Source organism: Parasteatoda tepidariorum, chromosome 3 (assembly GCF_043381705.1).
Source record: "Parasteatoda tepidariorum isolate YZ-2023 chromosome 3, CAS_Ptep_4.0, whole genome shotgun sequence".
Classification (NCBI taxonomy): domain Eukaryota; kingdom Metazoa; phylum Arthropoda; class Arachnida; order Araneae; family Theridiidae; genus Parasteatoda; species Parasteatoda tepidariorum.
Genome location: NC_092206.1, coordinates 43,896,569 through 43,914,497, shown reverse-complemented (window position 1 = coordinate 43,914,497; position 17,929 = coordinate 43,896,569). Strand labels below are relative to the sequence as shown.

The following is a 17,929-nucleotide window of genomic DNA, read 5'->3' as shown; positions in this document are numbered from 1 at the left end:
CATAATTCTTGTAGAACTAGTGTTTCAGCATAAAGTGTATTTCTGCTTAGCATAAAGTTGCGTCATCGAGCTCTTAAATTTTAGAGAAAAAAAATATACACCACCCACTAGTTTGTCCCAATACTCCAGGAGTTCACTTGTCTTCTGGGTCGGGTTCACAATAAAAAGGTTACGGAGTTAAACGTTGATAATCGTGAACTCAGAATTGAGTGCTGTTCAACGCTGGTTATAATAAAAATAAAAAATACACCTTCAGACAGAGCCTGACAAAGGCAAGGGCAAACGGGGCAGTTGCCCCGCGCCCCACATCAGAAGGGGCCCCCAAATCGAATTAAAAATTTATTTTTGGTTTCCTTCTTTGATGAACTTTTTTTTAAACAAAATATCAGTTTAGTGTAAAATCCGTCTGTTTTATGTTAGCTTCTTCATTAATCTATCGTATGAACACGATAAATCTATATTTCTAAATTCATGGCTTTCTAGTGCGGAATTCAGCTAAATTTTTGCAATTACGATGGACAAATTTAGCCAATCAAAAGCCTGTATTTTTACATATCGCAAAATGCGAAATTTTGCAAAAATAAGGCTTTTCATTGGCTTAAGTGAGCCATCGTAATTGCGAAAATTGAGCTGAATTCCGCCCTAATGTCAGCAAGGATATGAATTTTTCGCAGCTAGACGACAAAGTTATGAATTAGAAAACTGCATTCGGCATAATGGGCATAAAATTGTCTGAAAATTAATAAAATGGACAGAACGATACTATTAGAGAAAGGGGGGGGGGCGACTTCATAGCTATTTTAGGTTCTAGTCAATTTTCTTGTTATATGTGTATAATGAGGTGAAAAATTTAAATACCTCCATATAGTTCAGAATGGGGTCCCAAAAGAAGTTTTTGCCCCGGGGCCCCAATTAGGATAAGTCGGGCCCTGCCTTCAGAGGTAAGATCGATAGTAGAACAAAATCCTTATAGAATTGCAGAGAAAGAAGAAACAAATTTAAAAGAGGGTAATAACGTTCAATTCAATATATTAGTGTAGTTAATTACACTATTTGTGCCCATTCATGCATTGTATTTTACTTAATTTCACTGTAGCATAAAAGTGCCCTTCATTCTTTCAAAACGACCCATTATAATTAAGAAAACCTTTTTGATAACTAATTTTCAGAGTGTTATGTAGTATAAAAGAATAATTAATTTGCATTAAATAATAAAATAATTGGGATCATGCTAAAATGAAAAGTAAAATAAGGCGCACCCAATTTTAAGTGCAATTTTTTGAAAACAATAAGTAGACATAAAATATAAGTAATAGTAAATTCTTGATCAAACGCAGGTTGACGAAAAAACAATTTTTTTTCCAGCCTTTTTTTCATTAAGATGCATAAGAAATTATCAGAGTCAAATTCAAAATAATTTTCAAAGACTTTACAGGATCATAACAAAATAACTAGTTTCTGACAAAGAACGCCTTTCTTGTTTTTATTGTAGTGATCGAGAAATTGTAAAATGATCGAGAGATTTTTCGGTTCGATATCAGAAGGCAGCTCAGTATATGCACATGAGGACTCGCAAGTATTTTCATCAATCATGTAAAATGATTGGCGTTTTTATACGCTATGAACCAACGGTACACCAAAATAGATTGTGGTTGAATAAATTGTGAATAACGCTGAATATATGTAGAATAATGTAAAAACCACGCTTGGACATGGTTAAAGAAATTGACGTGGTTAAAGAAAAAAAAATCTCATTTTCGAGAAGGAAAAATGAAGCACTTTTTAAAAACGTCCCATAAAAAAGCACCTTTAAGGGATTTTAAAAACGAAAATGAAAAATAAGCACTTTTTAAAAACGCTAAGGACCATGTAATTGCAGTCGGGGCTCTCAGCGGTCCCCCAAAAATATTCAAATACTAATTAACTAGTGATCAAAACAAATGAATGTCTGAATTTCCTGATTTTGCAACCACTTAAATTTAAATACTTTTCATCCAGTAAATATCAAATTTCTTTTACTTGTATTTAAGTTTTACTATTATTGTGGTGATTATGAACGTTTTATGATAAATTTATTAAAACACATTTCATTACACAAATTTTGATATTTTAGTAACCATTGAGAGTCATTGCATAAGAGTCAGACATCGAATTTTTGAGAGCAATAATTAACACAGCTGCAAACGCTCACAAACTTCAACATTTAGTGAAAAATAAATTGAATTTTTTTTTATTTTATCTGCAAGATGATTAATCTCATCTTGGAGTAATATCTCATTTTGTTTTTACTTTGCTAAATAATTTAAATGGATTACGATTCAGCAAATTTGATTTTAATTTGTCTGAAATATTTAGAGGACGCGAAGGGAGAAACTTTTTGTCGTGAATCCTTCACCTCCATAACTAATTTAAAAAAAAAAAAGAAAAAAAAAAGTGAGCTCATACAAACCTAGAGTAAGCCATGAAGTTTCAATTGCTGATATTTTTTTTTTTAAATATCAAACTGCAAACAACTTATTGGAAGAGAACTAACTTCTCATATTTATTTTCATTGGAATATTTTAAAAATTTATTTTCAGTATTTTAAATTAGTTATGGAGGTGAAAGAGAATTTGCAATGAAAAATTTCTCCCATGATATGGCGTCCTCTTAAGAGAACTGTAAGAGATTTCGAATTATTAAGAGGGATACACACCCACAGTCCCACACTCTAACTACTCATATGCTGTGTAGTCTATTATGTTACCTGTGCCATTGATTTAAAAAGTTCCAAGCAATTTTCAAAGTAGCTTTCGTACTTTTTAAAAGAAAGCATAAAATTATAAGGGTTTTCTACAAATATTGTTTTGCACGAATGATTTCATCTTTAATATAAAATTTATATTAAACCAACATATACTATCGGTTCATAAACACATAATATCAATCATATTTTAAATATATGTTTTATAATATTTGTGAGCATAACAAGTAACAATAGTGATGATTAGATGTGTAGAGGAGAGTCGGGTAGCCCCGTCCACTTAAGGAGTATTGCTTATATTTCTGTATAATATTGAGTAATAATCAATATTTTTGTATGTTTCTATTGTTTTATCATCTAATTAAATAATGCAAAAAAAAATAAACCAAAAAAAGAATAGTTTAACTTAAAAAAATAGAAATTTAAAAAATTTGACTACTGTATTCAACATATTTTCAAAACTATTGTTTACCATGTTACCAGCTGCATAAATACTTGAAACTTAGAAAATAATCTTTTTTTAATATAACAATTAATGTCCGATGGCCCATTGACTTGAAAAAATATTCTATACATATGAAATCGACAGTGGGCTGGGGCTCCCCGAATCTGACCCCTATTTATTTTTATGAGAAAAAAAAATATTTAAAAAAAATATATGTTTAATCTGCTGGTTAAAAATAAATAAATTTTAAAGCTAAATATGTGATATTTAACTTCTTGTTATCCCTCCCTCCCCTTGTCACAATGTCACGAACACCTTTCCTCATCTCTTAGCTTGACATCATTTGAAGACGACTCCTCATTTAATTAAAAACAATACCAACTCATTGCCAAAATAAATCTACATTCGTTTAAAATTTGTGTTACGTGTAGAATAACGTACATGAAATATAAAAGAAAACGATAAAAAAAAATGTTTATGCTCCTCAAAAAGTAAACATCGTTACTTCGGAAAATAACAAATTATAGTACCTGAACTGATAAAATAAATAACTTGCGAGTAATGAGATGAAGTATTAAATTCAGATTTTATTCTTCTTGCAGGAGTCAGTAACATAGTTTAAAAGAAAACTGAATTCTTAGAAGAGGCCAGAAATATCTTTCTTCCTAAAAACATTATGCAACGTGTTATGGCGACGTTTAAAGTTGCGTAAACAAAGCGTTCGTTTCAACGATTTAAAACAAATTTACCGTTATCGTGGATAAGAACATTAAAGTGCATCATACTGAAATATTATTAAAAAGACGAATGTATATAAAAACTTTGTCTCACTCTAACAAAAGCACGTAATGTAAATCACATTTAAAGGGAAAATGTTATTACCTTTCAAGTTTTGCTTAACTAATAAGCTTCGAAATAATTTTTATCTTAAAATTATTATTTATCTTAATCTTAAAATTATTATTTATATTTATGCTTTCATACTGTATTTATATAAAATAATAGTTTATAATGAGAATAGTAATTCTACACTTTTGAGGAATCGATTGATTTTTTAATTGTCTAATATGGTTTGTTGTTGTTTGTTCATTTACGTCGCACTAGAGCTGCACAATGATCCGAAGACATGCCATCACAATTTTGATCCTCTGCAGAGGTGCTGAGGGCAAAAATTCTTCATGAAGGAGTGCATGTACTATTTACACTGGTTCAAGGTCGCAAAATAAAAAATGGAATACCTTGAATAACTTCTGATCTAATGATCGGATTTATGTGTAAGTACTAGGACTCAATCTTAAATGGTTCGAAGATCTGACCTCAAATCTGCTAATTAATTAATGTAGGCGATATTTTAAGTTATGAAATCAAACATAAAAACGTACTTTCTCAGAATTAGCTTTTTTTTTTTTAACGACGAATTAGAACCCTCAAAATATGAGAAGCCGCAATCTGGAAATTATGGTTCCAATAGTTTAATCATAAAAACAGTCAAAAGTTTTATCTCCTTAACGTTAATTAATTTTACTTATTGAATATTTCGTCATAACTCTAGTATTTTTTGTGAATCAAAAATTTTTTGCAAACAATTTTAAAATTCGTTTATTTAAGGATAATTGCCCTCAAAAAATAACTTTTAATGATTATTATTTTTAATATTTCATTTAAAAGCACTCGAATTATTTTTTTAAAATTTTAATGTTAACAATTTTTCACATCGCTTTAAAGAATGTAATTTTAAATGATTAAATACATGATTTTATGGCAATCGATCGAATAGTTTCTGAGTTATAAAATTTTAATCCTTTAACGTAGACAAGACACCGGTGTCGCTTATATATATACACACACAGGGCTGGACAAAATAATGGAAACACTTCGATACTGATTCTTTTTTTCATATTTCTCCTGAAATACGCAACGAATAATTCTATAACTTCAGAATTGTTTAGATCATGCGATTTCTCATATATATAAATGAAGTTTAACGCTTTTAGAGGTTAGAGGTACCGACAATAAATTACAAACTGAAAATAATGTTTTTAAACAGTCTATGCCAAAAAAATTAGTCATATATTTGTAACTTGTGGCAGTTACTTTGTTTACAATATAGGCAATAATTACACAAAATTTTGTAAGCCTAGCTTAAATGTTTATGGAGATATGGACATTTTTATAATAATTAATTTTTTTGTGTTACGTTTTCTTTGCTACAACTTTAAAAAATATTCTAGAAAATTAAACAAAGTTTTTAGAATCATTTAAAATTAATGACAAAATTTTTGCTTTAAAATTTGAGAAAAATTCGTTTTAAACTGCGTTAGATATTAGTAACTAAAATAGTTTATTTTATACTGCGCATGCCCGGGGAAAAAAAATATTTTCTTCATTTTGTAGTGAATCATATTTGGCTACTAATTAAAAAAGTCTAATTGAATATCTTAAAAATTTTAAAAAGTTTCAAACAATTTTCAAAGTAGCTTTCGTACTTTTTAACGGAAAATACAAAATGATACTTCACAATAAACGTTCATACACCAAAATGTGATATAATAAGGAAAGAAAATAGGCGGGGGAAGATACTCTCATGAGGGATAATTACCAACAATTCCGGTGTCATTTTTATTAAATCTTGTTTACTAGTACACAATTAAATGTATGGAAAACACCTTATCATTTTGAGTATTCTTTTAAAATGTACGAAAACTACAAGGAAAATTGTTTTAAAAGTTTTTAAGATGTTTAAGTCAGACATTTCTTTTGGTTGTCAAATACAATGCAATAAGAAATTAAGAAAATTTTTTCCGATGCAAGTGCAATATAAAAGAACTACTTTAATTACTCATATCTTGCGCAGTTTTAAACGATTTTTTCTCAAATTTAAAGCAAAAAATTTTTCATTAATTTTGAATTGCTCAAAAAATTGTTTAATTTTAGTGAATATTTCTACAGATATAGGAAAAAAACGTAAGACAAAAAAAAATTTTTTTTTTTCATTTCTTATAAAAATGTCCACTTCTCCATAACCATTTAAGTTGGCTTACGAAATTTTGTGTAATTATCGCATATAATAACCAAAATAACTGTCTCAAGATACAAAGTGCTACATTTTTTGGCATAAAGTGTTTAAAAACATTATTTTCCGTTTGTAATTCATGGTCGGTCTTTCCAACCTCTAAAAGCATTAAACTTTATTGATATGTGTGAGAAATCGCATGATCTAAACAACTCTGAAATTATAAAATAATTCGTTGAGTATTTCTAGAGAAATATGAAAAAATGTATTTGTATAGGTTTCAATTATTTTGTCCACCCCTTGTATATTCTGACTCCCTAATTACAAGTAAAAAAATAATTATATTTTGTTATTTTTTAATTATAAAATACAGTCTAGTAGTAAGTAAAAAAAAATTATGCTAGATTAACAGAATAAAATTTGTACTGAAATATAAAATCCAAGAAAGTACTTTAAAAATTCCTTTTTATTCATATTAAAAAAATTTCGATAGTTGATTTTGTAAGTTAAAGAAATTCCAATGACTACTTATTGTTTCTCTTAGATTAAAATAACTACAAATTTGAAAAAATATTGTATGAAAGTGAGTCGTCTGTCCATACTTGCCAAAGTACACATGTATCTATTTGAGCTTATTTATCCCTATTTCACAACCATAAATTATTAAAATTCCAAATATGGATTCTCTTTAATATATCCAATAACTTATTTTTTTTAAGAAAAATTAATTTAGATTTAGTTAAAATATAGAATTAGTATTAAGATTTTTCCAGTGTGATTAGAATTAGTCATTCCTTTTAAATGGTAAATATATGTGAAAATTCTTTACTAAAAATCAAATATATCTTTTTTTCTATTATTGAAATAGATATTACTTTCATTATTTGAAAATTACCTTGAAAGGGATAGATGTCTTCATTGAAAGATCCACTTTTCAGCACTGTAGTGCAGAGTTTATAAGTTCTTTCAATTTAAAATCCTTTTCCTTAATACTGATGCAGATTTTCATTCAATACACAGTTCTAATATGATATTGGTCAATAGCTATTACATTGTTTATTTTACAATAATTTTCATTTAAAAAAAAATCTTAACTTTTTTACATTTTGCATAAACAGATATGGGTGAAAACATGTTTAAAATTGGAAAATAACATTGTCCAACAAACATTTAACATAATAATGAATAGAGGAGCTGGATAATTTATTAACCAGGGGTGATTGTGAGCCCAACTCAAAAATCCTGAAAATTTCTGGAGTCAAATCATTGATGATGCAGTTCAAAAAATTTATGTCCTTTTAAATTTAAATCCTTGATATTTTCAAAACATGAAATTCTAAACAAGCAGTATAATTTAAATTAATAATTTTGTATAAGTTTACTTTTACCTCTAATCACATTTATTCTACCAGAAAAAATATTTACAAATGAAAGTGATGTCATGTATAAATTCTAGTTCTAATATTTTTAAATAAAATATACAAGAATTTTCATACATAAATATGATCGATGATTTCTTGAAACTTCTGGACCTAGGAGTTCCGAAAATTTCAGGGTCACAGTTGGCGAAAAATCCGGACTTTTTCCGGAGCACAATCATCTCTGATTAACACAAAAAAAAAAGTAAACTGCTAATTTATATTATTCAAGAAATGCCTAAAAATCTGCACTCTAAATGACCTTTTGGTCATGAGACTAATACATCTAAAAAAACAAACATTGAAGGGGGGGGGAAACAGGATGAAATAATTTTTATTTTCTTTGTTAACTGAGAATTATCTAACTTATTTTCAATCCTATATCACATAAATTTCTACTTAAAACTGGTGAATTTTCTGGAATTCACAATCCAGAAATTTTGGAATTTGTGCTTCAACAAAAAGATTTTACTTTTAAATGTAGAAAGCTACTTTATTCCTTAAATTTAAAAAAAAAATCTAATTTGAAAACTTAACATATAAAAAATGCTCCTTATGAAAAAAAAAAAAAAAAAAAAAGGAAACCGATAAATACATGCAAAACTATGAAGTATATTGTTAATAACTTCTTGAGCTTTTAAATCAATTCCTATTTTGTTTCAAAGTTGTTATGCAAAAATCAATATGACTTCTTAGATACAACTTCAAAATTTGAGATAGAAATTAATACCATGTCCTTATTACCATAGATATAATACTAAAAATTAAATTTAAAAAAAAATATGTTCAGCATGTATTTTTAAAAAGATCAAACATTAAATCATAATTGTTTTTTTATTTTTTTTAATGCCTGAAATATAGAAGTACACATCCAAAGGCATCAGAAACAAAATCAACGTAATCTAAGCAATTAAATTTTAAGGCAAATTTGCTGAAAAAATAATTTGTAATGAGTGCCATTTTCAGGTATGTAAAAAGGAAGTCTTTGTTTATTTGCCATATGCATAACTTATTGTATTAGCTAGCATACACTCGGTTTAAAATAAAAATGTTATTCATTTACTATGCAATTCGATTAATCACTAAGAAAAACATATTTTAGATATTTACTGATGTGCCTTAAATATAATTCTACTAAATATATCATTTACCCATTATAACAAACTGTTTCTTAGTCTCCAAAAGTTTCAGATTATTTTATCAGAGTGGTGGAAAGGGAAGGACGACCATCTTACTTCCTTAGAACTCTTACAGCTAAGGACTCTAAATGGTCCCACACCACAGACATTCAAAAAAAAAAAAAAAACTTTTTTTTCTGTTTGAATCATATTACAGTATAGCTTAAGCATGTTTACAGAAGGCAATGGCAGAAAATTTATAGAAGCCCTACACATGAAAACTATTTAGAGAAATAAAAAATAAGGTGTTACTTTAATTTTTTTAGATAATTGTTTAAATAAGTCCAAAATTCCTTTGTTTCAACGGGTTCTAAGTCATATATTTCATAGATAAAAGATTAACAGCAAAATAGTATTTGAAAAGAAAATGTATAGAAAAAATGTGATGTTGCTCATATTACAGAATTAAATTTGAAAAGAATTTTAAAAAAAATTTAGAAGACTTTGGCAAAAATCTAACAGAATTGAACAAGTTTCGTTAAAATAAAAGTCTCGTGGAAAAGGAATGTTGAAATAGCTGCACAAAATGTTTTGTCCAGAACTCCGTTAAGTGTTAGGAAGGCACCGCATTTAAATACATAAGTGTTCTTAAAAAATGCAAAATGTTTAATTGTGTTCACGAAAGCTACATAGTTAATGATTATTTAACAGCAGTATAATATAAACAGAATTAACTATTCTATATATTTATAAACTATTACCTTAAACATTATTAAGCAGAATAAAGCAATAAATTCACGCATGAAAGAAAATCAGTATGTGTCCCAAATAATAATTTATTAAGCAGGGAAAACAAAACAATGATTACAGATTACTCTTGATGATTCTGTACATTAGAGAAATCTTGCAACTTCCATCAAAAAACCCAATCACACAATGGAAGACTTAAAATAACACTCTATCAAGACGATAAAACTGATAAATGCAAATTATTTAAGACTGATGAACACCTTGGTTAAATGATGTAGAAACATTTCATAGGTTAACTTTTGAAATGTTTCTGATAATGATAAGGAGTCATTGATGAATGCTACATAATGCAATTTTCATTAAGCACACATGTGTTTTTATAACACCTTGCCATAAAAGTTCCGCAATATTGTCTCTTTGCCCATAAATTGCAACATTTTTGGTATGGCTCTAAAACTTGCTTCACAAATAAAATTCAATTGAAATGATACTAGGAAAGATGAAACCAAAATATCATGTTTCACCATTCCCAGAATCTTCATTATCCTCATCATACTCATCTTCTTCATCCTCATCTTCCTCATCCATGTCATCTCCATAATCATCATCGTAGAAATCAGTCATATCGGATTCTTGCTCAGATGGTTTAGCTGTATGCTTAATGCAATATTCTTCAAGAGTCATAGGCACTATTACATTATCTTTTGTAGCTTCGGCATGCGTTGCAGAAACTTGTTTCCTAATAATTTTAAATTAGCACATAAATAAAAATACACATTAATTAAAAAAAATTTAAAATAATAAAAAATTGACTAATTAATGTTAACCATGGAAAACTATGTATTAGTACTACCAAACACAAAGCTTTTGTTATATTTAGAAATATTATTCAAACATGACCTAGCACATAACCTCATTTTCTCAGGGCTCTATCTTGTATTGGTCATGCAGGGTGGCCATTCAAATCAGATTTCAAATTTCCCTGATTTTTCCAGGTTTTCCAGATAAAAATTTTAAAATTTCCAGGTTTTAGTTTCTTTATTCTCATAAAGTGTAGGCAAGAAAAGTGTCTATATTATAAAATATTTTATTCAAAATGTTACTTTCTTAACATATCTTGAAAAAAATAATTTATTTTGACAATTTGGCAAGATATTTTTATTCATTTTTTAATGTTTTGGTACAAAATTTTGAATCAAAAATCATATATTGACCAACAAAAGAGTAAAATTAAATATTAGTATATAGTTAGTTCTTAAAAAAACCTTTTCTTAAAATTAAAATTAGCATTATTAGCATTAATGCAACGATTGTAACAATTTGTCGATAAACATTGCTGTTAGCGATTGTAAAAAAAAATGTGATTGGTTGGTTTGCTGAGAAAAAAGAATTCACAGATTTCTTTTAATGGGGATACAAAAGCTTTCAGAAAAAGAGTGCAATATAAAATCTATTATTATTAAATTATAACCAACTAATTTTTGGAGAATTTTATAAAGTTAAAAATGCAAAAACATTTTGACAAAATGGAAAATTACTACGAAATCAATTGGAACAAACTTAAGCCATAAATGGATTCAGCCCAAGGACAGAATTTAAAAACAGAAGCTAATATCCTAATCCCTTCTTCCATCTCCACCACAATCTTTCCTAAATTGCACAGTCCATAGCGGTCAAAGGTTTCCACATTCGCTTAGCAACAATGGGAGAATTTTATGTGGCATTCTAGTTTAACAGAGCTATAATGGAGCAAATTTTGATGCAAGCAAAGTATTGCTAAGTTGATGATATTTTAACTGCTTGGAGATACATTTCCATCTAAAAAAAGTGGGTATAATGGATGAAATAATTTAAATTAAGAAAATCAGTAAATAATTTAAATTAATGCAATTAAAAAAATTTCCAGCTTTCTTTAAAATTTCCTGATTTTTATTCAAATTTCTCTGATTTTCCCAAGTTTTTTCCAGTATAAAAAAAATTTCCTGATAATTCCAGGTTTTCAAGGTTTTCCTGGTGGGCATTCCTACCCTGTCATGGTAGGAATGCCATGCAATTTTAACCAAAGTTACACCATATGAAACCCTTCTCCCTAAGCCTTGACAGAATAAAGAAACTTTCAGTTACGATATACTTAAAGTACTCTAAGTACTGCCACATACGGATACCAGTTTAGTTGATCGCCAGGATCGTGCTCTCCACAAATGGTATTATAACTGCATGGCACAAACAGACAATTACAGTCAAAGTTACACTGTAACAAAAACTTTTAAATACCAAATGAGTTCACATAGAAGAATATCTAATAAAGATCATTAAAAAAGCATGACCTCATACTCTTTAGTTCTTCTCATGACATTCATAATATGAACACCAAACTAAAAGGGGAAATTAAGGAGATAATTTATATAGTGAACATTAAATTTTTACCCTGTCTTCATAAGTAATAGATTCAAATTAAAAAGAAAGAAAGAAAGAAACTGATCAAGAGAATGAACTATGCATATAATACATACTTGTAACTTATTTACCTTCATGATTAGAATTTGTATTAATTTTAAAACTAAATAATTTTGCGATTCCTTAATTCAAACATAAATTATTAAGTATTTTTATGAAAATAAATAATAAATCTTAAGACAGTCAGTTTCAAGAATAAAAACCTGTATTATTAAAGTGCACTTTTACAGAATAAAAAAATTAAAATAACTTCTCTCATAGATTTCTTAAATAGCAAAACAGAAAGATTTTAAAGACTTCTTTCTGAAAAATTTACTCCCATAATTTTTTGGCATACAATCACAATTATCTTAAAAGAAAATCTAAAATACATGAGTTACAAGAGATACATTTATTTAGAGTTAAGTTATAAAAATTAATAATTTTTTACACAGCCAAATTATCAACATGAAAAGGGAAAAACCCAATAGATCGTATGAAACATAAATTTCATACAACTATTGGGTAACACCACCTAATATATATTACTACAGGAAATTTTAAATTTTTATAGTTATTAAAAAGACTATAATACATTAATAATTATAACGATAAGCTAACTGCAGTATTTTCCATTTATGATTGACATTAAATGAGTAAGACAATCTTATATACAGAAAGTAGGAAAATTTCTGATTAAATTAGGAAAAACTGATAAAACCTGTTAATATACTCAGAAATTCAGCAGAGTTAGAAACTGCATTTATACATAAATAATAAGCTAAATATGTATTGACATCTTAAAAATATAGCAAAAATTTTTTAAAATTTTTTTCTTTTTAACCATTTTTGGGATTTGAGACTATAATTGTAACTCAAACTACAAAATTATCCATTTTAGCTAAACCTTCCTAATTTTACATTCAAGAATATGTTAATCACAAACACAATTGTTCTCTAGAGAAAACTGATGATTTTATCTACCATTCTTAAAAAACATAATTAACTTTTCAACTATAAAGCAGACAAATTTAAAATTAACGTTAAAAAATTCTGAATGATGATCTCATAGAGTCATGATTTGCTATATTAGAAATATATAGGTACTACTAATTTCAAATTTAAAAACCAGTAATATAATAAAAATAACAAGATTGATAGTCCAGTAAACTCTCCAGTTAGTTTTAAATATAATTATACTTTCTGTTAGTTATATAAGAATTAAGTTTTAGAGGAGAGAGAAAAATAAAATGATTTTGCTTCATTACTTCTTCAAAATAAAGAAATACATGAGAATTGAGAAAGGAAATTATGAAGAATCTTTAAGATATTTTTGCCATGCCTTGTTTACATACTGTTTTATTTTAATAAAAGTATTGTTTTCAGATTCAAGAGGCGTCTATCAGAGTACTCTTGCAAACTTGGATTTTAGATCAAACTAATTTGTGTTTTATTTATATTATTTTGCACTTAACTTCCAATCATACAGTATTATACTATTATACAGTATTATTAAACAGCATAAAACCTTTAAAAAAATGTGGGAAATAAAAGGGTAGCTTTATTAGACTAAGAGAAATAGCCCTTGATATTTTTTAGAAATTCTATTAATTCCACAAAACTTTAAAGCAATAAAATGATGCATTTTGTGGTATTGAGTAGGGATGTAACAGTTATTTGGCCCATATTTAGTATTCGGCTCTTTTGCCGAATATTTGGCTAAATATTCAATTTATTATTTGGAAAATTTTTAGACAAAGATTTTTTGGGAGAAATTTTAATAGATTTAATAATTTATTTAATAGATTTTACTATACATTATTAATAGTTTTTACACATATTTGTTAAGTTCTGAAACTTGTTATTTGTGTTCTGAAAGAACATAAATAAAAAGTTGGAAAAGCGAAATTTGAAAAATTGAAATTAGATTACTTTGTTATCAAACCATGAGTTTTGTAATGCTGATTTTTTTTATCTTCTTTTTTTAAAATTATATTCAGGAAAGTCAATTTCGTTTTTTCAACACTTTGTTTTAAAAATTTAGAATTTTTTAGTTTAATTTTTGCTTGTTTTTCTACTTTAACTAAAGCATGTTAACAGAGCACTTCTAATATATCTAATTTTCCTTGACAGATAACTAACAATAAGGAAAACTGCGACTATCAAATTTTTTTAACTTAAGTTATATTTCAGAAGTAAGAAAAAACTTTGTTTTTCTTTTGATTTTTTAAATTTACTTTTCTTTTATCAGCGTTTTCATTACGACAGCATTCCTTAAAGAGCATAGGTGCCAGCCTTTAATTTCACATGCATTGGAAGATACAGCCAAATATAGTAAATATCCATCATCAGCTTATTTGTGAAAATTAAAAAAACAGATTTAAAGCATATTTAGAATTTCTTTCTCTCCATTGCCACTCTGTATTAAATAACTTAGACAAAGCTGTTTAGCCAGTCAGGAAAACAAGCAGATTTTTCTCTCCATTGCCACTCTGTATTAAATAACTTAGACAAAGCTGTTTAGTCAGACGGGAAAACAAGCAGATTGAAACTGAGTTTGGGTTTCAAATAAAATTAACCATGTAACCAACATACAGATATGTGACCTCAACAGAATGAAAAATACTGCAATAGCCTAGAGATAACAATTTGTCAGTATATATTTTGATAATTATGCAGATTTGCACAAAAAGTTACTGAAAGTTATAGGGCGAAATTGGGAAATTTTGCTACAGGCCAGGTGTAAAATTTCTCAGTGTCCACTTTGTGAAAATTTAGAAACTTGATATTGATAATGTAAGAAATTTCTTTTGAAGCAAATATAATAACCATAACAGGTTTTAAATCTAAAATGAAGGAAAATTGAGAAATAAAGGGATTTTAAGATTATAAAATGTTGATTAAAATTTCAATTACAAAAAATTAAAAGATGTCTACGAGAAGCTTTTTTAATTAAAAAAGTGGCATTTGGATAGAAAAACAATTTTTCAAAGTTATCATCAGCTATATTTAGTTGCCTAGTGGGTCGTGATGTGGAAATACTAAATTCAATAAAAATATTGAAAAAACTACAAGACAACACAACATCACCATAACAAAAATAAGTAAAAAAAAAGCAACTTAATCCAAATACCTAATTATGTTTTCATATTCTTTATCCTTGCCTTTTGAATCCTTCCAACGCCTGTACATAACCGAAGCATCAACATTTGCCGGAGAATAAGTATTAGGCTCATTCAATAGTGAAATAACGCTGAGCAATATTGTGCTGAAAATTAAATATTGCTTACATAAAAAATAATACAGTATAACATGATTTGTAATAATTTTTATAACTGACAATCGAATAATTAAATTTCTTACACACTAAAAATAAAATTAAGTATAATACATAGAAAAAACATATGTCATTGATTCATAAAATCAGCTTACTGTACTCCATATCAAAAATTTAATAATTTTATTACCATAATTTTAAACATACATGATTTTAATTTTCGTTAGTCAGTAGTTTTAAATTTATTTTTTCAATTTCGAAGGAAAGAAAATTAGTTGAATGGTAAAAAATGTACACAATTAAATCTGTTAAATGGAGCACAGAAAGAGTGCCTGTAATAAGAAAAGTGTCTACTCGCCATTCCATCAATGTTTCAATTATTAGAATGGTTATAGGTTGAAAACTACTAAAAAGAAATTGTTTAGTTATGGTGGGTAAAACTAAGGTAGCCTAGAAGCGAAACCTATAAATTTTCATTTAAATTTTAATAAATTTTTTAATTCTACTTCCAAAGGCAAAATACAAAGGCATAAAAAAAAATGAGCATGCCATTTCAGAATTACCAAAAGTGATGCAAATTTACAGAATTAGGTTGGCCGTTCAACAACGTTTATAAAATAAATAAAAATAAATAGTTTAATATTGATGGTTACAGTTTAATATTGATGCAATGACATTTTTTTCACAAATTATTTCCTAGAAGCACAAATAACAATCTTTGGACTATACAAAGAAATTTTAAGAAATTTATTTATATAAGCTTACCGAACGTTTTGAGTAGGATTCCAACGTTCACAAGGAAGTTCACCACTCTGAGGATCATCAATTGGTGGATGGAGAATAGAAATGCACAAATCACCATTCTTATTTAAAAACAAAAGAAATGTTAACTCAATACTATTGTATTAAACTAATTAAAAATAATAAAAAGGTGAGAAAATTAATTAAATACAATTTCTTTGTGTCACAAAATTAAACAACTAAAACAGAAAGCAACACAAAAAAAAGCTATTTATTACATCAATTGATTAAAAAATATATAACATGAAAAAATATCTTTAAAAGAAAATACTGTATGAAACTTACAGAACAGTAAACTATAATTTAATGAGTTACATAAATAATTTTGTGAGTAATATTAAAAAATTTAATGTTCAAATTGTTGGAAGAAAAAACATTTATCAATAATGAGCAATTAAATATCGAACATTATTCAACTTCAAATTTTAATTCTATTTCAAATCTAATTAAATAAGGTCATTTTAAATTAAAAAAAATTTGTTTCTAAATTTATCTGATAATGCACTTTACAGTTTTAAAAAATCACTAAGATGGCACGTAGACACCCTTAACTTTTCAACTTTAAACATTGTCACTCACTATAAACATTGTAAAAAGTACTTTTTAAAATCTCATTATTACACATTATTCTGAACTTAATATATAAAATGCTCCATAGATTAATTTTGTATGCTGCCTCGCTAGTGGCTTAAAAAGAGGAAAAAATCCTTACTTCATAGACATTTGGATGCCATACTTTGGATAGGAATCTGATGGATGGTGGTGAATAAGGATAATCAGGTGGAAATTTCACATGAGCCTGCAATTAAAGAAAATCTAAATAAAACACCAAAAGAATAAAAATTTCAGGTTTACAAGAGTTTTTTTTAAAGAAAATCACCAATCCAGTAGCAGAATTGTGGCGACATTGTCGCAGAATGTTACTGAGTTCTTGCAGAAAGATTTTTCATTTGGGAAGTAAAAAATGCTGGTTTTCTTTTCTGCAGAAATTTTCGAAAGCTTCTATCTTTTCTCCATAATTATATTCAAAATTATATGCCATTCTTGTGCATTGGAATGGAAAAAAAAAAGGCTTGTAATTTTTCTATTTTCATTTGAGAATAATGAAGTAAAAAGTTTGGTTTTCATATCTGCGGAAATATTCGTTCCATTTTTTTTGGCAGTTAATGCTATTGATTTCCACGTAGCTTTGGTTTCTTTCATAATGTATGTTATATACCTATTTCCAAAATTTGTTTATATAATTTTACAATTTAAAGGAAAACTCACAGGAAAACATGTATTTTGAGCAAATTATTCACTAAGACACATTTCAATAATTCAAAATTACTTATAATAATAGCATCGAACAACAGAAAATTTTGATTTAAAATTCCAGTGTTCAAATGTTTCAATGTTTTTCAGGGATCTGTCCAGACATTTTGAGAAAGGTTATGTTTTTTGAAAAATTGTGAAAAAACTATTCATAATTTGTGAATATAAAATAAGCGTTAAGTCACATTCTTTCAACCAGGGTCCTGCTTTTGTGAAATTGTGCAAATAGGGTCCTGTTATTGCAAAAATTGCTAAAAACCTTTTCAAGAAGTTTTTAAATTGTAAATAGATACAAGATTCTTTTCAACAATTGCTGATACTAAATTAGAGATGCAACATACAAATATTTGGAGTCTTGCCTGTACTGCTCAACACAGAATATTAGTTTCGGACGAATAATGGAAACAAAATCACTCACATTTTTAATAATTTCAATTGACATATTTTAAATAACACAACTTAGTAATGTATCACTATTAATGTGTTACGCATTAAGTAAACTTAAACAATTCTTAAATTTATAATATTTTATTTAAAAAATTGCCAGAAATTAATTTTTATTTACATAATATTCTATTAATTAATTTTATGAATAAATATAAATTGATCAATTA

General features: G+C 27.2%; 1 protein-coding gene across 1 annotated transcript in view; it reads right to left on the bottom strand.

Annotated features, from left to right (window-relative positions):
• Positions 1-9,557: 9,557 nt before the first annotated feature.
• LOC107448441 (ubiquitin-conjugating enzyme E2 R2) overlaps positions 9,558-17,929 on the bottom strand; it is a 12,146-nt gene continuing 3,774 nt past the window's right edge. Inside the window, exons 2-5 of the mRNA XM_016063623.3 lie at positions 16,714-16,800; positions 15,966-16,063; positions 15,057-15,191; positions 9,558-10,226 (exon numbers count right to left, since the gene is read on the bottom strand). Of these exons, the coding sequence (XP_015919109.1) occupies positions 10,001-10,226; positions 15,057-15,191; positions 15,966-16,063; positions 16,714-16,800 (546 nt within the window). The 3' untranslated portion in view covers positions 9,558-10,000. The remainder of the gene's footprint in view (positions 10,227-15,056; positions 15,192-15,965; positions 16,064-16,713; positions 16,801-17,929) is intronic.